Source organism: Coenobita brevimanus, chromosome 51 (genome assembly GCF_032717465.1).
Source record: "Coenobita brevimanus isolate Jiangsu-jjx chromosome 51, ASM3271746v2, whole genome shotgun sequence".
In the NCBI taxonomy this organism is placed as follows: Eukaryota; Metazoa; Arthropoda; class Malacostraca; order Decapoda; family Coenobitidae; genus Coenobita; species Coenobita brevimanus.
Genome location: NC_137004.1, coordinates 8,668,005 through 8,689,787, shown reverse-complemented (window position 1 = coordinate 8,689,787; position 21,783 = coordinate 8,668,005). Strand labels below are relative to the sequence as shown.

Below are 21,783 nucleotides of genomic sequence, written 5' to 3'. Positions count from 1 at the left end.
CGGCAGGTGACGCATTAGTCTTCTCCTGAAGGTCCTACTACTCCAGCAGCAGCAGCATGTCCGGACGTGGCAAGGGAGGCAAGGTGAAGGGAAAGTCCAAGTCTCGATCTAGCAGGGCTGGGCTCCAGTTCCCCGTCGGCAGGATCCACCGTCTCCTTCGTAAAGGCAATTACGCCGAGCGTGTGGGTGCTGGTGCTCCCGTCTACTTGGCTGCAGTCATGGAGTACCTAGCAGCTGAAGTGCTTGAGCTGGCTGGCAACGCAGCCCGTGACAACAAGAAGACTCGTCTCATTCCCCGTCACCTGCAGTTGGCTATCCGTAATGATGAGGAGCTCAACAAGCTCCTCTCTGGCGTCACCATCGCCCAGGGAGGTGTCCTGCCTAACATCCAGGCTGTGCTGCTCCCCAAGAAGACGGAGAAGAAGTAAATGCTTCCAAGAAATCCTTCTTCTTCACCTCCATCGGCTCCTTTAGGAGCCACATTCGTTTCTTGAGAGAGAATAGACTTTGGCATTGCCCAACATCATCATCATCATCATCATCTTTGTGTATGGATGAATGTGTTGGTATACTGTATGTTTGTGTCTGTGTGTATGTGCCTATAACGTGGTATGTGTTGAATGCTGGCATGTGTCTGTGACTATATTTACGTTCGGTTGCATGCAAGAAGCTACTGACATCAGTGAAGGTGGATTAATAATAATAATATTATTCCCACTACTACATAGAGTCTTGTCCCGTTCCCAACTGCACGTGCATAATACTGTCCTGTAGAATTATGCCTCCTAACTGCCTGGTCGGGTGGATGAATGAAAACATAGGTGATGATGATGATGATGGCTGTTCTCCCACCATCGAAGGAATGGACAAGGTCGTTCAGTGGCAGAGGAAATGGTGATACAACAGTATATCTATATATATATATATATATATATATATATATATATATATATATATATATATATATTAGCCGTGTGGTGACGACCATGGATGATGGATTTAACACCCGCAAATAAGAGCAATAATGAAGAAAATACTCTTCATTCATTTCTCTCGTCATTATGAGTAGTATTGCAACAACTAGTTACTACACAATCAAAAACCACCACCACCACCATCTATTCATCTATTCATTCATTCATCATCATCATCATCATATCATCATCATCATCAAGATTAATAATAATAATAATCATCATCATCATCATCAGCAGCAGCACCACCACCACCACCACCACCACCCATCGAACTGCGAGCTCCGGTGAAGGCCTGCTTATCAAAACTGTTGGGAGGGGAGTATCAGCCACCTTGTCGTTGTTGTTGTTGTTTGATATTTACCCACACTTGGTGGGGCACGGGCAAAGTAAGAGCCCGTCAGAGAAAAGCCTTAAAAAAAAAAAAAAACAAAAAAAAAAAAACAGGATCAATGCCTGAGAGAATTACCAAGGAGGAGGGTAGTCCCGCACAGTGCGCAAAATTCTCTGAAAAGATGCATTGCCAACAACCCTAGCTGCATCAAAGACATCATCCCCAGTACGAGGGAAGCCTCCGCCAGGACCTGCAAGAAGCAGCGCTGTGGCCGGACAGTCTAGTAAGTAATGGGATAAAGGATCGGCGGACCATGCATAGCAATGGGGGCATGGGTCAGGCTCCAAGCCGGCAACCTGGCGGTAGCACAGGAAACCTAAGCGGAGACGCCTAATCCTAACTAGAATAAAGTTGGGTAATCCAGTTGGTATTGGAAGAGGTGAATAAGATGTGGCCGCCGCATACCAGGCAGCCGAGCGTGATCCCTCGGGAATACAGAGTTCATGCTCATCCCTGGTACGCCTGTAGATAGTGGCATACACCTCTGAGAGGACACGGGTGGCACAGGGGCGAAGCGGAAATGTGACAGCAGGGAGGGTGCTAGCCGCACGTGCAGTTGTATCTGCCAGTTCATTCCCCCAAACGCCAACATGTCCAGGGACCCAGTGAAAAATCACTGAGCCACCACGCTGCTGAATGAAAGACGCAACAGTATATATAGCTGTTAGTAGGAAACGGTGAGATGTAAGCGCGAGAGACTCCAGACACTGAAGGGCAGAGAGTGAGTCAGTGTGCAGAACGACTCGCTGATGCTGATGCCGGTAAGCATGACGCAAGGCACCGAGAAGAGCCACCAGCTCCGCCTGTAAGGCTGAGACCCCCGTGGAGATGCGCCAGGATTCAGTGTATGGTCCAAAAGGAAAAGTCAAAGCAAAAGCCGCCCCCGCTGAGCCATCGGATGAGACTGAGCCGTCCGTATAATAGACTGCCGAAGCTGTTGAGTTGACAGTAGAGATGCTACAAAGACTGACCTGCCGAAGAACTGCTGGAATGGAGTGGCGAGGCTTGGGCACTGAGGGATAGACAACAGTGAAAGGGGGGGGCGACCAGGGGGGAGGAGGCAAGTAACCTGGACAGTCTACCTCAGGATCACTGCACACCTCCGAAGCCACGCCCAAATCCTGTAGTAGGGCTGTAGTGGCACGAGCCCAGTCACGGCGAGTAAGCGGGTCAGGGGGTCGGCCTGCTAAATGCCGCAGTAAAGCCGAGACCGGCAGGTGCGGATGGCGATGCACAAGCCGGATTGTTTCAGCTGTTGCACGCAATGCAATTCTATGAGCCAGTGAAGGAAAACCACTCTCCAGACGTAGGTTAACCAACCTTGTCCAGCGTGGCGCATGTAGCATGGTGCGGAGTGCCTCATTTTGAAGGACCTCCAAGGACTGAGAGACATGTGGGGCAAGGCTGGTGAGACATATGGCACTATAGTCCACAAGAGAGCGGATAGCGTGGACAAAAAAGGTGCGTAACACGTTATAGGATGCCCCTAGACTGCGACGAGACAGATAACGCAGAGCAGAAGTTCGGGTGGCAGCCTGCTTCCGCAGGTACCTGATGTGCTTGGCGAAAGTGAGGCCAGCATCAAAATAGACGCCCAGGTAGCGGTGGAGCGTGACCAGCTCAATGCTGCAGCCATCAAGCAAGAGAGGACGGTCTGGAGGGCGGAGACCGAAAGGTAGGCACTTGGTCTTCCCGAGGTTGACCTTCAGCCCGAGTTCATTACACTTGGCGTGTAGCCGAGAAAGAGCAGCGGGTGCCTGGGTGAAACAGTCCCCCCTCGAAAAGACCAGTGCCAAATCGTCAGCATACACCAGCAGAGTCACGCCGGGACCATAATCCACCGTTAATAGCCCTTCAACAAGGACATTGAAAAGCAAGGGGCTGAGAACACTCCCTTGGGGCGTGCCGTTAAGATGGTGGTAAAACGGTGAGAGCTCCCCTTGAAACCTGACCCCTGCCGACCTGTGCAAAAAGAAATCCCCCACCCATGAGAGAAGTCTACCCCCAACTCCCCGGGCCTCAAGGGCTGCCTGGATGGCTAGAGGGCTTGCCAGCTCAAAGGCTTTTTCGAGGTCGAGGAAGACTGCCATCCCCCGTCCACCTCGAAGCTCCCCGAGGAAGGAAGCAAGGCAGTGAGAAGCACTCCTGCCAGGATGGTATGCAAAAGTCCTCGGGTGCAACGGTCCCAGACGCCAGGCAAGGCGGGCACGCACAACCCTTTCTGCTGTCTTAGCCACACAGCTAAGGAGCGAGATAGGGCGCATGGCGTCGGGATCGTGAGGCTTTGGAATCGGGTGGATGATAGCTGTCTTCCACGACCTCGGCAAACGGCTCTCAGACCACGAGAGATTGAACAGACCAAGCAGTCTCTCACTACCACAATCTCCAGCATGAGACAAGAGCGAGTAGACGAGCCCATCGAGGCCAGGTGCAGTGTCGGTTCTGTGTCGCAGCGCCTTATGAAGCTCCCTGCTGGTGATGGGAGGATCAGCGGGGTCAGGTCTGGCACAAGCAGCCTGTACAGCAGCGACACGAGAAGCCGACAACTGCTCCTGTAGGGCTCGGACGGGTTGCGGAAGATTGTGGGAAGCAGAACGATCCGCGAAATGCTGAGCAAGATGGCTGGCTTCAGCAGCAGGGTCAGGGTGTGACGGTGGTCGAGGTGGACGTGGATCAGAGATGGACTGGATCCTCCTCCACATCTCACGGAGAGTGGAGTGAGAATCCAAGGTTCGACACCATCTAATCCACGCCTCCTCCTTAAGGCGACGCTTCTCCAACGTCACATGGCGTGTGACAGCAGCCAAGCACCGACGGTGAGGGGATGTACGGCACCGCCGGTACTGCCTGCGTGCTGCATTGAGCCTGTGATTCAGCTCCCTGACCCTGTCGCAGTAAATCCAGCCGTCCCGATAGCACCGCGTGGATCGTCGCTGCAGAGGAATAGTGAGAGAGGCAGCCTGGGAAAAAGCACGGGCTACCTGATCTGCTCGACTCTCGAGGTCCGGGGCAGGAGGAGATGCCTCAAAGGCCGCAGCTAACACACGGCCAAAAACCGGCCAGTCAGCCCTGCGGAGATCCCACCTCGGTGGAGGGAGAGGGGGAGGTGGGAGTGGAGGCATTGGTAGTGTAACTGCAACTGCGAAATGATCACTAGTGAGGTGGGGGTGAAGTGACCATGTCGCAGATCCAGCCAGAGGGGACGACACAAAGGATAGGTCGAGACGGCCCCCAGCCACATGAGTAGCGACCTTTGTATCATTTAAGAGAGATACACCATCCATCTCCTCCAGTACCAAAGAGATGTGCCGCCCTGCATCATTGGACGGGAGAGGCGATGAAAGCAAGGCGTGGTGGGCGTTAAAGTCGCCCCCGACATACACAGTGCCCCTGGCAGCCTGGGAGAACAAATCTCCCATCTCCAGGGAGCCCCTGTGACTTCGGTACATGTTGTATACCGTCAGGGACGACGTAACCAGGTGGAGAACCACGCCCAGAACCTCCACATCAGGTCCACAGAAAGGAGGAGGTTCACAGTCTGTGCACTCAATGTGGTCCTGAACCAGAACGGCACATCCCCGTGTGACGCCACGAACGTACGGGAGGAGATGGGTGGTGTAACCCGTGAGACGAAATGTGGAACTGTCTGGGAGCAGGGTCTCCTGCAGTAATATGATATGGGGGCGGTCCCTCACAGCCGCCTCCTACAAGAGCGGGAGCTTGCTCCGTGCTCCTAGACAGTTCCACTGAAGGAGTCGAAGGGGGGAGCCGTCCTGCCGTCCGGAGACAGACAGAGACGGACGTCCTCCAGCAACGGAGGTGAGGCCATGGCTGTCGAGGGTGCCATGACGTGCATTGGTTGTTGCTCTGGAAGGGGGCGAGGCCAACTCTGCTGAGGGGTGGAAGACAGAGCAGCGGCCTTCCTGGGCTTGGCTCGCTTGAAAGAGCGAGCCGGCTTGCGGGGGGGAGTCCGTGGTCCCCCTGTTGAGCGAGCCGGACGTCGAGGGGCAGGATGGGTGTCGGGACCATGCTGCTTCCTGGCAATTGTGCGATCGATGTTGCGATCGGCTGCGGAGGCGATGGAGGCCGCCTTGAGGGTGATCCCCAGTTTGAGGGACACTGCTTGGGCAACGGCCACTGCAATTTGGGAACCCAGGTCCCGCAGATCCTCCACCGTGAACGCAAGGACTGGTGGAGCAGCAGCAGTGGGTGGGCTGGGTGTAGAGCCAGGTACTGGTGGCGGAAGCGTCAGTGGCTGACTTGGCACGACCGTGGGAAGTGGTGGCGAGACAGGCGGCTGTTGGCGGTGAACCTCTGCTGTGGTCTGGACCATAGTAAGAGCCGAGGGCAATGGAGGGAACTCCTGGTCGCTGAGAGGTGGTGGACGCTGACTGGGAGGGCGGCGCTGTTGTCCCCAGATGCAGGTGCCGGGGGGAGCTGGAGTGGTGCTGATGGCCTGATTTTCCTTCACAAAAGCAACCTGCCTCTCCCGACCCTGGTTCACTCTTTGTACCCTCGCGGGGCAGCTGGGGTGCCAGGCGTGATGTCGTCCTGCGCAGTTGGGACACTTGGCCGCAATCGGCTGGTTTGCCTTGTACCGCTGCAGGCACTCGTCCGTGTCGTGGGGGGCACTGCACATGCCGCAGATGACGGGGCGGTTGCAGTTGGCACGGTGGTGCCCGTAGCGCTGGCAGCGGTAGCAACGGAGTGGCTCCGGGGTGAAAGGGCGAAGGTGATATGTTCCCCAGTTCCCCAGGTCGATCGCAGGGATCAGAGGACCCCGCAGGGTGACAATGACCTGTCGAGTCTCCTCCCGGGTCCGCGCTCTCTGGCAGCGGGTTGCCTCTTCGACCTGAGGGTGGTGAAGCAGGATCTTCATAGGCATTCTCAAGGGATAACCCATGACAACTGCCTTCGTCGACTGTTGGCCGGGCGTCAGCTCGACTAGCTTCACAGGGCAGGCCTTGTCCTGCAGAGCTGTTCTTAAGAGGTCGTAGGCTTCCTCGTCCTTCGGCACCAACACCGAGCTTCCATCCCGACCTATCAGGTTGGAGCAGCGTAGCCCTGGCAGGTGACGCTCTAGTGCAGCGACGGCGTCGTAACTCGTCGCATGCCCGTCCTGTACCGGCACACGGAAAGCTGGGAATGCAGAGCGGGGCGGCGGACGCACAGCTACTGTCACGGAGGGACGAGCAGCAGAGGGACCCCTGATGGGAGGCCCAGTGCGTACTGCCGGAGAAGGGCCGTTTCCCTGGCGAGCACGCCTCGATCCCTTGCGTACCACGGGGGTGAAACCCTCTTCATCATGCAGAGCAGGTTCAGCAGAGGGGGAGATCTGAGTCCCAGCAGGAGCCTCCGACGGGACCTCCAGCCGCTCGAGAATACGAGGAGACCTAGCTGGCCTAGGCTCATGAGAGGGTGCGCAGGTGGGAGCGCGAGGCTGCGGACCGAGGGCTCGGTTCACAGGGGTGTCTTGCCGTGGATTAGGGCTGGCAACTGCACGTAGGGAAGCTGAAGTGCTCTTGGTGGAAGAGAGAGAGGGAGGAGCAGGTGCAACCTCCTCCATAGCCTCATGTCTGAGGGCTGCCTTAGCAGAACGGGTAGAGGCACCATGCGAGCGAGGTACCACTCCCGCAGACTTGGGTAGAGAGGGGTTGGCACAGGAAACCTCGTGAGCTGACGAGTGGGAGCTCGAGTCAGAGTTGTGACGCTCCCGCTTCGTGCCTGTGGCAGGACACGGGATGGAGGGCCTCGACTGAGGAAGCGGGAGGCGGGAATGCCCCTGGGGCCTAGGGATGCTGGATCCCTTCATCTGCTCACAGCAGCAGCCAAAAAAAAAAAAAAAACTCAAAACACACACACACACACACACACCTCACACACACAACCACTCAAACAGCACAAACAAAAAACAGCAAAAGTGGCCAGGTCCCTACAGTGACGGGCAACCTATGCTCCCCGCCCTCTAAAGGGCGATGGGAGGCCCCGCCACTGCCCCTTTCGAGTCTTCCCTAATCTAACAGAGCCGCCCTCACCGCCTCCTATAACCAGGCCCTAAAGGCCCCCCTTCATGGAAGTGCCCTAACGGCACCTCTTCAGGGTTCGGCGTCATACTACGGCGAGGGACACTAACGGCAGGCCAAAAAAAAAAAAAAAAAAAAAAAAACACAGTCACAAACACACGCACACTCCCACTCACACCCAGGCAATCGGAGACTAAGTCCGAGAAAAAACCTGGAAAGTAGCAAAAATTCTTCCTCTAAGCCAGGGACTAAGTCCTAAACAGGCAAAAAACGAGGAAAACAGGCGAAAATCGTCACGAGTAAACGAACCAGAGTTCAGAGCTCGAGAGAAATCGGCCAGACCTCACCCACCAGAGTCTGAGCTAGGAGTCCCCACCTTGTCAGCCACCTCTTCTATATAATGCACTAGCGGTCGTGCAAGTACCAATCGGATCCATTTTAAATTTGATTTCAGGCCTCAGTGGTTGTATGGCGGTTGATGCAATGCTTGTACGATGGGTGATTGGTGGGTTTTGGCACTTAGAGAAAATGGCCGTGACAGCGACAAATTCAAGGGATAACTTGTTCATATGCAGACATTCTGTCTGTCTAACACTTAGGCATTCATATCATGCACCGTTTGTGGTGCCTCACCGACGTGACTGACTGTGTCTTCTTTACTCTAGGTGCATCCTTCAAGTGTGCTGCTGCTCGTGCATATGAAGGCAGAAATACCTTGGATTGGTGGGATTTGCCTTCACGATTTATGGAGGCGACTCCCGGAGTACAGCAGAGGAGATGCTCTCGCAACAGGATGGAAATTGCCCTGATAGGTATGGAGAAAGCTTTCCTGAAATGGGGGGGGGGGAGTAGATCAGAGGGACAGAGAAAGCAATGGCCCAGCAAAATAAGTGAGTGATAATGTATACGTATGCAGACGTCCATTTCAATTAGAAGATGTAGCAGCCATATTGACAGTTGCCTAATCCCCCCCCTTTTTTTTTTTTTTTTACAACTGCCAGACAGAGAGAGAGAGAGGTTTGGTATGGTTCAGTTAGGTTATGGTTGGTTTGGTTTGGTTATGTTAGGTGTGGTAAGAGTTGGTTGGGTTGCATTACATGTCTTCATATCTGTTACATTAAAAGAAAAAAAAAAAAAAAATGGTGCTAGCTAACCTGCTCAACGTCTGCATTTACTTATACTTCTATGCCTTCATTCATTCTCTTTCACAGAAAGTAGGTGTGGACCTCTAAAAGAGGTCCAGGGGTTGCTGTTTATTGTGTGCTTTGCCGTGGCCAGGTGGAATAGTGCCATGCAGTTATGCACGCAGCCTCTTAACCGCCGAAGCCGTAAAGGGTGCGCCCTTGCCTCTTCAGGGTGTACACCACGTCCATCGCGGTCACGGTCTTACGCTTGGCGTGCTCAGTGTAGGTGACAGCATCGCGAATCACGTTCTCGAGGAACACCTTGAGAACACCGCGGGTCTCCTCGTAGATCAGGCCCGAGATACGCTTCACGCCGCCACGACGAGCCAGACGACGGATGGCAGGCTTGGTGATGCCCTGTCACGAAGCACCTTACGGTGTCGCTTGACGCCTCCCTTGCCCAGACCCTTGCCGCCTTTCCCTCGACCAGTCATAGTGTCAACAGCTGCTGCTACTGCTCCTCAGACCCAGTAGTAGTGAGTGTCCACTCCGCTCCCAGCACCAACAATGATGACGACCCCGCGTTCGTTCGTTCGTTGAAAGATTCCCTGCACATATAGTGCAGGCCGGGCCATACATTAGCCCGGTCAGTGGTGTATGGGCTGATTAAAAAACAGTAAGTGGGGAGGACAGGACCTGGGGAATGCCCAGCACACACGTCCTGTCTCCTGACTGGCTTTGTGGTGTGTGTGACGACCCCGCTCGCCGACCACCCTTATATAACGCAGTGTCGGTCGTGCAAGTACGAACCTTATCCATCTAACCTCGATTTGAGGCCTAGGCCCAACCCCAGCTACCAGGAGGCCAATCCTAGAGAGGCGTCGTAGCCAGGTCACGCCACAGGGCATGCCAAATTTTGCAAGCAAACCAGGAATGGCATCGAAAAAGCATGAACAGTAAATCACCGCCATGTACATCACACCCCGACCACTCGCACGCCGCCAGTCCGGAGGCAGGCGACATAAAAAGCCGCTGCCAGGTGCGGCGCGCCAACACTCTCGCTCATCTCACAGCTCCCTCCTCAGTCGCGCGCCATGGCTCGTACCAAGCAGACTGCACGTAAGTCCACTGGAGGCAAGGCCCCTCGCAAGCAGCTGGCCAGCAAAGCCGCTCGCAAGTCCGCCCCTGCCACCGGCGGCGTCAAGAAACCCCACCGTTACAGGCCTGGCACTGTGGCCCTGCGTGAGATCCGTCGCTACCAGAAGAGCACTGAGCTGCTTATAAGGAAGCTGCCATTCCAGCGTCTTGTCCGTGAGATTGCCCAGGACTTCAAGACTGACCTGCGCTTCCAGTCCTCTGCCGTCATGGGTCTGCAGGAGGCGTCTGAGGCCTATTTGGTCGGTCTCTTTGAGGACACCAACCTGTGTGCCATCCACGCCAAGCGTGTAACAATCATGCCTAAGGACATCCAGCTGGCCCGCCGCATCCGTGGCGAGCGCGCCTAAGGCGAGAGGCCCCCCACCTCCATCGAAAGAAATCTCGGCCCTTTTCAGGGCCAAAACCCTTCTTCAAAGAGATGATGACAGACCCTCAGTTTAGGTTTGCATGTATCAGCTCTTGCTTTTCCGGAGCGAAGCATGCTCACACACGATTGAACTCCATTACTTAAATACATGCATTCATTTTTTTTTTTTTTTTTTCAATTTACTTTCTTTTTTTTTGGGGGGGGAATGGGGGAGGGGGGAAAACTTGCCAATTCGTTTATTTCTTTGATCTGTTGTTCACGTCGCAGTTTTTGTTGTCGTTATCTGCGTTTCTTTGACTTACTCAGCGACTCACTCACGCCCTCATAAAGGTACACAGGTTTGCACAACGAGAAAGGCATTTCCGCTGCATATTAGGAGATGCTCTCTATCCGTCATGAACGCAAGATGAATCCTTCAGTTACTATGCTGGGGAAAAAAAAAAAAAAAGGGAACCTGAACCCATCGATTTTCACCTGCAGTTGTGCGTGTGTATGTATGTTTATACTGTACGTATGTATTTGTGTGTCTTTGTGAGCATGTATGTCTGTGTGTACGGGCGTATGAGGACACACACACACACACACACACACACACACACACACACACACACTTACAGACGAATGAACTGTACTTATATACTTACATACATGCATTCATTCATTCATTTATTCATCCTTTTTTCAATCATTCATTTACTTATTTTTTTTTTTTGGGGGGGAGGGGGAACTTGCCTATTCGTTTATATCTTTGGTTGATCTGTTGTTCACGTCGCAGTTTTTGTTGTCGTTATTTGCGTTTCTTTGACTTACTCAGCGACTCACTCACGCCATCATAAAGGTACACAGGTTTGCACAACGAGAAAGGCATTTCCGCCGCATATTAGGAGATGCTCTCTATCCGTCATGAACGCAAGATGAATCCTTCAGTTACTATGCTGGAAAAAAAAAAAAATGAACCCATCGAGTCTCGCCTGCAGTTGTGCATGTGTATGTATGTTTATACTGTACGTATGTATTTATGTGTCTGTGTGAGCATGTATGTCTGTGTGTACGGACGTTTGACACACACACACACACACACACACACAGACGAATGAACTATACTTATATACTTACATACATGCATTCATTCATTCATTCATCCTTTTTTCAATCATTCATTTACTTGTTTTGGGCGGGGGGGAGAGGAACTTACCTATTCGTTTATTTCTTTTGTTGATCTGTTGTTCACGTCGCAGTTTTTGTTGTCGTTATTTGCCTGTTTCGTTTACTTCCTGACCGATTCAGTCACGCCCTCATTCCCGCTGCGTATTAGGAGATGCTCTGTACCCGTCATGAAGGTTTGACAGTGGCCACGAACGCACGGTAAATCCTTCAGTTAATATACTTGGGGGGGGGGGAAAGAAAAAAAAAGTGAACCTGAACCCATCGATTTTTAACTGCAGTTGTGCGTGTGTATGTATGTATGTATGTATGTTTATACTGTACGTATGTGTATGTGTGTGTCTTTGTGAGCATGTATGTCTGTGTGTACGGACGTATGAGGGCTTGTGTGTATGTGAGCATGACTTACGTACATGTGTAGGTCACTGCGTACATAGTATAAATGTATTTGTGCACATGTGTTGTTGTATGTACCTACATATTATAGGCTGACATGAATAGGCATGATACGATGTCATTCATGCGTGTATTTACTGTACGCCTGTTGAGTGTGTTGGTTGGTACAGGCGGCCTAAGAAGTGCCGGCGGAGTATCCAGAAGTTTTCGGTCAGCGAGTGTCCCTACTCTTCCTTATATCTGTAAGAGGTGAAACCTAATACGTAAAATTGTTACAAGAAACAATAAATCCATGACCAATTATCTGTATATTTCAAAAGTATTGTAGGAAGCAGTTGGTTCGTTACGATAATAGGAATTCCTAAACGGAACTAAGTGATATTTCACAACTGTCGCTCAGGGAGAGTCGGGAATAAATATGTTGTGGAGTTCAAATCTAGCATGGTAACAGACAGTGACGTTTGGGTAGCGTAAGACTGAACCAAAGGGAGCTTCAATAAACATTGGATAAGAATAAATATTATTTAGAAAATAATTTCCGTACAATACTAGGGAATAATTTAAAGTCATTTATTTCCGTTTCCAAAGTCTCCATGGACGAGGACAGAAAACGGGAAGGAGGCGTAAGCCGGTAAGCTATTTTAAATGTTTCGGTCAACACGCACGAAAGGAGATAACATTCACTCAAGGACATGCAGTTATTACACTGCCTTTGGCCAGTTTCCCCCGAAGAAAAATCTCAGGATTATTTCATATAAGACAGAGGGCTATCGGTGGAAAAAAAAAAAAAAAAATCGAAATCTGCCTAGATTAGAGTCGGAGCTCCTTGGAGAATGCTACCTTCTGTCAGTGTCTGATATCTTCAGTGCATAATCGATTCGCAAGAGTAATAAAATGCAGAGGTTCATAAAGAAATCATTGAGTTCAAAACTTCCAAATAAGCATTTTCTGTTCAGGAAAAAAAAAAAAAAAAAAAAAAAGGACTGGGAGTTTTAGGCGTACTGGCCACCGCGCGGAAGTTAATACATTTCACATTCATTCAGATCGGGAAAGATAACTAAGTGTTACCATGTAATATATCACTGCCTCCTGTTATTCATTTTACATCATTATTTGCACGATATAATATATACGTTATTTGGCATGACGTGATGAAGGCATTGAATGTTTACCTTATATTCACTGTTTTCCTAGAACGTATGGCAGTGGAGAGTGACCGAAGCAATCTGAAACTGTGCCGTCACTTCTTGGGGCGACGGTACGTTGTTGTTGGTTCTTCATATGAATAAGAAGGCCCGCACGGGCCTATTTACTCTCTTATTTTGACTATTGTTTTAACCCCCAACCCTAGTTCAAAACATTTCGATTGTGCCTACGTGCCTATCCCAAACCACCGTTGCCGAAAAGAAAGAGAGAGAGAGAGAGAGAGAGAGAGAGAGAGAGAGAGAGAAAGCTGATAAACCAGAGTTCCTGAGAGGAAAATTGGTAAGTCTGTCTTTCCCCTTTTTATCGAAAATCTTGTGGTGCACCCAAGGATTTATGCCTATCATCCAGGCAGGAGTGCCACCCACTGCCTTGCATCATTCCTTGGGGAGCTGAGGGGTGGACGGGGGATGGCCATCTTCCTCGACCTCGAGAAGGCCTTCGAACTGGCAAACCCCACTGTTATCTTGGCGGCTCTTGCGGCCAGGGGAGTAGGGGGCAGGCTCATATCCTGGGTCCGGGACTTTTTCAGTGACCGCACTGCGGGGGTCCGCTTTCAGGGGCACCTCTCCCCTTTTCATCCTCATCCTAATGGCACCCCCCAGGGAAGCGTTTTGAGCCCTCTCCTCTTTAACATCCTGATGGAGGAGCTCCTAACTGTGGAATATGGGCCTGGCATAAGTCTTCTCTGCTATGCTGACGATCTGGCCCTCGTCTTCACGAGGAGAGACTGCTACACACAGGCGGACTTGGCCCTTTCTCGGCTGCATGCCAAGTGCACCGAGCTAGGCCTAAAGATCAGTTTCGCCAAGACGAAGTGTCTGCCTTTTGGCCTCCGCCCCCCCGACTTTCCACTGCTGCTTGGAGGTCATCAGCTCTCCCTGGTCACCGTCCACCAGTATCTGGGGGTCTGGCTAGATGGGGGTCTCACCTTTGCGTGTCACGTTCAGTATCTGAGGGAACGTGCTTCCACCCGAATGGCTGCTCTTAGATATCTCTCCAGGCGGACTTTGGGGGCATCATTTTCTGTCCTCCGGACTTTTTATATTCACGCCATCCGATCTCTGGTGGACTACAGCGCCATCTGTCTGACTGGCCTCACTCCACCAGTGTCTCGATCTCTGGAGGTCATCCAGAACGATGCCCTCCGTATCATGCTGGGTGCTCCACGTTGGACCCGGGTTGTCAATCTGCGAATGGAGGGTGGCTTGCCATCTCTGGCACGTCGTATTGAGCTACGAGTGGTGCTCATCACTCTACAGCTGGTGCAGTGCCGGCCCCACCTGCCTGTCTCGGCACTCTTAAAAAGGCTCATGTGTCGACCACCTGCACAGGCCCCTCAGTATGACTGGGCCCGCAATACAGCTGCCATTGTTCATGGGTTGGGAGCTGCAGAGAGCCTCTGTCAGGATCCTGACTCCCCTTTTCCGGGATATGCGGAACCACCACCATGGGATCCCCCGCTTTTTCACTTTTTTGGTCCCTCGGAGGCTAAACCTCGTTCATCCTTTCCTGCACTCCTCCGTCAGGAGGGTCTAAGCCGAGTAGCGACTCTAGCCTTACCGGACTCGGCCGTCTACTTCACTGATGGCTCAGTTTCATCTGATGGCTCTGCTGGGGCGGCCTTTGTTTCTGGCCAACTGGTAGAGTCTTGGCGACTCTCCCAGGGTGTCTCAGCTTTCCAAGCAGAGCTTGCTGCCATCTTGGGTGCCTTGCGACACACCCATCACCATCATCACCACCGAGTCATTATTCATACTGACTCTCTTTCCTCCCTGCACAGACTCCGCTCCTTTTCCCTTCGGGACAATATCTTTCTTCTCACGGCCATCTATACATTTGCATCCCTTCTTGTCCGCAGGGGTGCTAATATCATCCTCCACTGGCTCCCTGGACATGTTGGTATCCGCAGCAATGAGCTTGTGGATGATGCAGCACGGGCAGCTTGCTCTCTCCCTGATATAACATTTCCACTGCGCCCCGGCCCATCGCACCTCATCCACACTCTAAATGCTACAATCGGCAGGCAATCCATTGAGGATCATCGGCTTTGGGTAACGAAGGGCTTTCGCTCGGCTACCTGGTATGCCACAGCCACGTCCTATTCCCTGCTGTCACCTCCTCCGAGTACACCTAATTATCTTCTAGTGCGGCTCAGGCGCTTGCGTCTGGGGTTCCCTGGTTACAGGCAGATTATGGGCGCAGAGCCAGAACCGTGTGCCCACTGTCTAGCTAGTTCTATGGAGCCGCTTATTCACTATCTGCTTCACTGCCCTGCCACTACCATGCTTAGGCCTCAACCTGACACAGCACTGGCACGGTCTGGAGATGACTCTATGGATGCTGCTGGCATTGTCGCCCGTGCTCCCCTCCATATTCTACTCCAAACGGTCAGGGACTACCCTCCCCCTCGATAATTCAAGGTTAGCGCCTCATGCGCAACTCTGACGGGCTCTCTTGTTTGCCCGTGTCCCCACCATTTTTGATGGGGCAAATATCCAAACAACAACAACAATGGCGGGTGACGCATTAGTCTTCTCCTGAAGGTCCTACTACTCCAGCAGCAGCAGCATGTCCGGACATGGCAAGGGAGGCAAGGTGAAGGGAAAGTCCAAGTCCCGATTTAGCAGGGCTGGGCTCCAGTTCCCCGTCGGCAGGATCCACCGTCTCCTTCGTAAAGGCAATTACGCCGAGCGTGTGGGTGCTGGTGCTCCCGTCTACTTGGCTGCAGTCATGGAGTACCTAGCAGCTGAAGTGCTTGAGCTGGCTGGCAACGCAGCCTGTGACAACAAGAAGACTCGTATCATTCCCCGTCACCTGCAGTTGGCTATCCGTAATGATGAGGAGCTCAACAAGCTCCTCTCTGGCGTCACCATCGCCCAGGGAGGTGTCCTGACTAACATCCAGGCTGTGCTGCTCCCCAAGAAGACGGAGAAGAAGTAAATGCTTCCAAGAAATCCTTCTTCTTCTTCACCTCCATCGGCTCCTTTAGGAGCCACATTCGTTTCTTGAGAGAGAATAGACTTTGGCATTGCCCAACATCATCATCATCATCATCATCTTTGTGTATGGATGAATGTGTTGGTATATTGTATGTTTGTGTCTGTGTGTATGTGCCTATAACGTGGTATGTGTTGAATGCTGGCATGTGTCTGTGGCTATATTTACGTTCGGTTGCATGCAAGAAGCTACTGACATCGGTGAAGGTGGATTAATAATAATAATATTATTCCCACTACTACATAGAGGCTTGTCCCGTTCCCAACTGCACCTGCATAATACTGTCCTGTATAATTATGCCTCCTAACTGCCTGGCCGGGTGGATGAATGAAAACATAGGTGATGATGATGATGATGATGGCTGTTCTCCCACCATCGAAGGAATGGACAAAGTCGTTCAGTGGCAGAGGAAATGGTGATACAACAGTATATATATATATATATATATATATATATATATATATATATATATATATATATATATATATATATATATATATATATATTAGCCGTGTGGTGAAGACCATGGATGGTGGATTTAACACCCCCAAATAAGAGCAATAATGAAGAAAATACTCTTCATTCATTTCTCTCGTCATTATGAGTAGTATTGCAACAACTAGTTACTACACAATCAAAAACCACCACCACCACCATCTATTCATCCATTCATTCATTCATCATCATCATCATATCATCATCATTATCATCATCATCAAGATTAATAATAATAATCATTATCATCATCATCATCATCATCATCAGCAGCAGCAGCACCACCACCACCACCCATCGAACTGCGAGCTCCGGTGAAGGCCTGCTTATCGAAACTGTTGGGAGGCGAGTGTCAGCCACCTTGTTTGTTTGATATTTGTCCCAGTTTCCTAGGACACGGGCAAAACAGAGAGCCCGTCAGAGGTGCGCACTACTTGCGCAAACTTGCTTTAGCGAGGTGGAGGATAATCCTTTACTGTAGTAATTAATATATTTAATGGAGCACGGGCAACAACGGCTGCAGCATCCATAAAGACGTCACCAGATCGGGCAAGGGCCGAGTCTAGCTCAGACCTGAGCATGGTGGTGGCTGGGCAGTCCAGAAGATAATGAAGAAGGGGCTCCTCACAGCTGGACAAGCAATGGGCACATGGGTCTGGCTCCATACCCACAATTTGCTTGTAGCAGAGAAACCCAAGACGCAATCTTCGAAGCCGGACTACAATATAATTAGGTAGACCTGGGGGGGGCAGCAGGAGGGAATAGGACGTGGCAGTAGCATACCATTTTGCAGAGCAAGAGCCCTCCGTGACCCAGAGCTGATGGTCCTCTAGGGATAGTCTTCCTATGGTGGCAGTGAGAGTGTGGATGAGGTGCGAGGGACTAGGGCGTAGTGGGAATGTGATGTCTGGAAGATCACAAGCTGAGCGCGCAGCGTGATCAGCACGCTCGTTGCCACTGATTCCCACATGTCCCGGGAGCCAGTGCAGGTTAATCGTTGCGCTCCTATGGACAAGAAGTGATGCGAATGTATGGATCGCTGTTAGGAGAAAGACGTTGTCATGCAGCGAGAAAGATCGTAATCTCTGAATCGAAGAAAGAGAGTCTGTGTGGATTATGACTCGGTTGCGACGATGGTGGTGAGCATGGCGCAAAGCACCCAGGATGGCCGCAAGTTCCGCCTGGAAACCGGATACACCTGAAGAGAGTCGCCAAGCTTCCACTATTTGCCCAGAGACAAAGGCCTAAGGCGAGAGGCCCCCCACCTCCATCGAAAGAAATCTCGGCCCTTTTAAGGGCCAAAACCCTTCTTCAAAGAGAGATGATGACAGACCCTCAGTTTAGGTTTGCATGTATCAGCTCTTGCTTTTCCGCAGCGAAGCATGCTCACACACGATTGAACTCCATTACTTAAACAAATGCATTCATTTTTTTTTTTTTTTCAATTTACACTTTTTTTGGGGGGGGAAGGGGGGAGGGGGGAAAACTTGCCTATTCGTTTATTTCTTTGATCTGTTGTTCACGTCGCAGTTTTTGTTGTCGTTATCTGCGTTTCTTTGACTTACTCAGCGACTCACTCACGCCCTCATAAAGGTACACAGGTTTGCACAACGAGAAAGGCATTCCCGCTGCATATTAGGAGATGCTCTCTATCCGTCATGAACGCAAGATGAATCCTTCAGTTACTATGCTGGGAAAAAAAAAAAAAAAAGGGAACCTGAACCCATCAATTTTCACCTGCAGTTGTGCGTGTGTATGTATGTTTATACTGTACTGGGGGTAGGGGGGTTTTCAAGAATACTCCCCCAGTATCCCTGCTTGTCGTAAAAGGCGACTAAAAGGGTTGGCGGAGGGTTAGTGCCCCCCCCCGGAAAACAACTAACTAAAAAAACAAACAAGAAGCCTCGGACAAGGACTGACCAAACGTTGACGACCCAGGACCGGACAAAGGACTTGGTAATGTGTACATGGAATGTAAGAGGAGCGAATGATGAGGTGAAAGAGAGAGAGATTGTCCAGGTGCTTGAGGATGCGAAAGTGGATGTATGTGGAATAACTGAAACAAAATGGAGAGGAGAAAGTGTGAGAGAATGGGAGTATGGATGGGGTATATGTGCAGGAGTAGATGAGAATGAGAGGGCAAAGGAAGGAGTGTGTATAGTTGTGAGTAAAAGATGGAAGAAGAGCATAAGACAGTATGGATCAGTTGGGTCAAGGATTGTGTGGGTAAAGTTGAAAGTTGGAATACAAATGTGGGCGATTGTGTGTGTGTATGCGCCAACGCAAGATCGTGCTAGAAGAGTGAGAGAAGAGTTCTGGACAAATGTGGAAGTGTGCATGGAAAAGTTTGGAAGGAATGAGAGAGTGTTTTTGATCGGTGATATGAATGGTAAAGTTGGTAATGTGAAGGTGGATGGAATAGTTGGTGAGTGGGGTGTGCCTGCTGAGATAGATGAGAATGGGAGTGCGTTAGTGGACATCTGTGCTGGGAGGGGGTTGGTAATAGCCAATACCCTCTTCAGGCATAAAATGATCCACAGGTATACATGGCGAGTGATGAGAAGGGTGGGTGGTGAACTGAATGAAAGGAAGGCAATGATTGATTATGTGTGTGTGGATGAAAGGATGCGAAGATGTATATTGGATGCAAGAGTTTATAGAGGTTGGGGGAGTGGCCTTTCTGACCACTACTTGGTGGTGGCCAGAATTAGGATGCAAGTAAGATGGAGGAATAGAAGAAGGGAAAGACGAGAGGAAGGAGTAGTTGCAAGGAGAGTGGAAAGGTTACAAGAGGATGAGAAAAAGGCAGAGTATAAGAGAGAAGTGGAGGAACGATTGGGCAAATATGAATTGGAGCAGATGGGAGACGTGGAAGGTGTGTGTAAGATATTTACAGAAGAAATATGTGCAGCATGTGATGTGGTGTGTGGAAGGAAGAGAAGACGGAGGGGGTGCAAGGAACAGCGTGGTGGACTGAAGAGGTGAAACAGGCTGTGGCACAAAAGAAGAAAGCATACAATGAATGGATGAGAAATAGGGGCGTGGAAGAAGTTGAGAGGCAGAAGAGAGAGTTATATGTGGAAAGGAAGAGAGGTGAAAAGATTAGTAAGAGAGAGTAAGAAGAGAGTGGATCAGGAATTTGGAAGGAATTTGAGTGTAAAGTGGAGGGACTGTAAGAAAATGTTCTGGAGAGAAGTGAAAAGAGTAAGACAGGGTGGAAGTGAAGTTAGCAGGGGAGTGAAAGATAAACATGGTAGATTACTAGTGGAGAAGGGAGAAAAAGTGAGCAGATGGAGAGAACACTTTAAGGAATTGTTGAACGTAGAGGATGGAAGTAATGCGAGTATAAGTGGCTGGGGAATGGCTGGGAGAAGGAGGGAGGTGAGAAGACAGGTAGAAATCAGTAGGATAGAGGTTGTGGAAGCAATGAAGAAAGTTAAATCGGGGAAAGCCCCAGGAATTGATGGAGTGTGTGGTGAGATGCTGAAGCATGGGGGAGAGATAGTAGTAGAATGGATGTGGAAGATGTGCAGATTGGCCTGGGAGGAAGGTAGAGTCCCGGAGGATTGGAAGTCAGGTATAATTATTCCCTTGTACAAAGGAAAAGGGGAAAAAGAAGTGTGTGGTAATCATAGGGGCATTTGTCTTCTTAGTATAATAGGAAAAGTGTATGGTAGGATACTTATAGACAGAGTTAGAGAAAGAACAGAGAAATTAGTTGGAGAAGAATAGGGAGGCTTTAGGAAGGGAAGAGGTTGTGTAGATCAGATATTCATTCTTAGATCTTTAATGGAAAAGTTTCTAGAGAAGGGAAAGAAGTTGTATGCGGCTTTCATGGATTTGGAGAAAGCATATGACAGGGTGGATAGACAAGGATTGTGGAAAGTGTTAAGAATATATGGAGTAGATGGGAAGTTGTTGAATGCTGTGAAGAGTATGTATGATGGTGCTAAGGCTGCAGTGCGTGTGGATGGTGAACTAAGTGAATTTTTCTCTTTGAAAGTTGGTTTGAAACAGGGATGTGTCATGTCTCCATGGTTGTTCAATCTGTACATGGATGGGGTAATAAAAGAGGTACAAGGTAGGGTAGTGGATGTTGGAGTGGCCCTGGTGAGAGAGGATAGTGTTTGGAAACTCCCTGTACTGTTGTTTGCAGATGATACTGTGTTGTTGAGTGAAGATGAAGGGGAGCTGCAAGGCTTGGTGGATGAGTTTGAGAGAGTGTGTAAGAAACGGAACCTAAAGGTGAATGTAGGGAAGAGTAAAGTGATGGTCTTTGAGAGAGGTGAAGTCAGTGAATGTATAGCGAGGTTGGATGGTGAGGAATTGGAAAATGTGAGTACGTTTAAGTATTTGGGTAGTGTGATGAGTAAGGATGGAGGTTTGGAGGGTGAAGTGCTTGAAAGGGTACAGCAGGGAAGAAAGGTTGCTGGTTCCTTGAAAGCAGTGATAAGAAACAGGGAAGTGAGCATGGAAGTAAAAAAGTTACTACACGACAGTATTGTGATACCAACTCTAACGTACGGAAGTGAAGCTTGGACGTTGTTGGAAGGACACAAGTCAAGAGTGAGAGCAGTGGAAATGAGTTATTTAAGAGGAGCTTGTGGAGTCACGTGGAGAGACAGGCTGACGAATGAGGATATAAAGGAGCGTTGTGGTGTTGATGTGGATGTGATAGGAAGCGTTGTGAGGAACACACTGAGGTGGTTTGGCCATGTGGAGAGGATGGAGGGTGAAAGACTGACGAAGAGAGTGTATGTGAGTGAGGTGGAGGGTGGAAGAGGGAGGGGGAGACCGAGGATGAGATGGAGGGATGGGGTGGAGAGGTATATGAGAGAGGGGGGTGTGAGTTGGGAGCAGGGTAGTGAAATGGCGGGGGACAGGGCGACTTGGAGGCGATTTGTTTGTGGCCACCCCAAACGGGATTGAGGCGTCTGGCAATAGATAGATAGATAGATGTATTTGTGTGTCTTTGTGAGCATGTATGTCTGTGTGTACGGGCGTAAGAGGACACACACACACACACACACACACTTACGGACGAATGAACTGTACTTATATACTTACATACATGCATTCATTCATTCATCCTTTTTTCAATCATTCATTTACTTATTTTTTTTTTTTTTGGGGGGGAGGGGGAACTTGCCTATTCGTTTATATCTTTGGTTGATCTGTTGTTCGCGTCGCAGTTTTTGTTGTCGTTATTTGCGTTTCTTTGACTTACTCAGCGACTCACTCACGCCCTCATAAAGGTACACAGGTTTGCACAACGAGAAAGGCATTTCCGCCGCATATTAGGAGATGCTCTCTATCCGTCATGAACGCAAGATGAATCCTTCAGTTACTATGCTGGAAAAAAAAAAAATGAACCCATCGATTCTCGCCTGCAGTTGTGCATGTGTATGTATGTTTATACTGTACGTATGTATTTGTGTGTCTGTGAGCATGTATGTCTGTGTACGGACGTTTGAGGACACACACA

The 21,783-nt window shown here is 50.2% G+C and overlaps 2 protein-coding genes and 1 pseudogene across 2 annotated transcripts; 2 read left to right on the top strand and 1 right to left on the bottom strand.

Annotated features, from left to right (window-relative positions):
- The first annotated feature begins 56 nt into the window (after positions 1–56).
- LOC145399988 (histone H2A-like) lies at positions 57–428 on the top strand. The gene has a single exon (XM_080272486.1). The coding sequence runs from the start codon at positions 57–59 to the stop codon at positions 426–428; it is 372 nt and encodes a 123-aa protein (XP_080128612.1).
- An 8,276-nt stretch (positions 429–8,704) lies between these two features.
- LOC145399986 (histone H4-like) lies at positions 8,705–9,009 on the bottom strand (annotated as a pseudogene).
- A 600-nt stretch (positions 9,010–9,609) lies between these two features.
- LOC145399985 (histone H3-like) lies at positions 9,610–10,020 on the top strand. The gene has a single exon (XM_080272485.1). It carries the CDS (start codon positions 9,610–9,612, stop codon positions 10,018–10,020), a length of 411 nt encoding a protein of 136 aa, XP_080128611.1.
- The last annotated feature ends 11,763 nt before the right edge of the window (positions 10,021–21,783 follow it).

What these genes read in the sequence shown, in the direction of transcription:
- LOC145399985 (XM_080272485.1), top strand. Translation starts at nt 9,610, where the DNA reads ATGGCTCGTACCAAGCAGACTGCACGTAAGTCCACTGGAGGCAAGGCC.
- LOC145399988 (XM_080272486.1), top strand. Translation starts at nt 57, where the DNA reads ATGTCCGGACGTGGCAAGGGAGGCAAGGTGAAGGGAAAGTCCAAGTCT.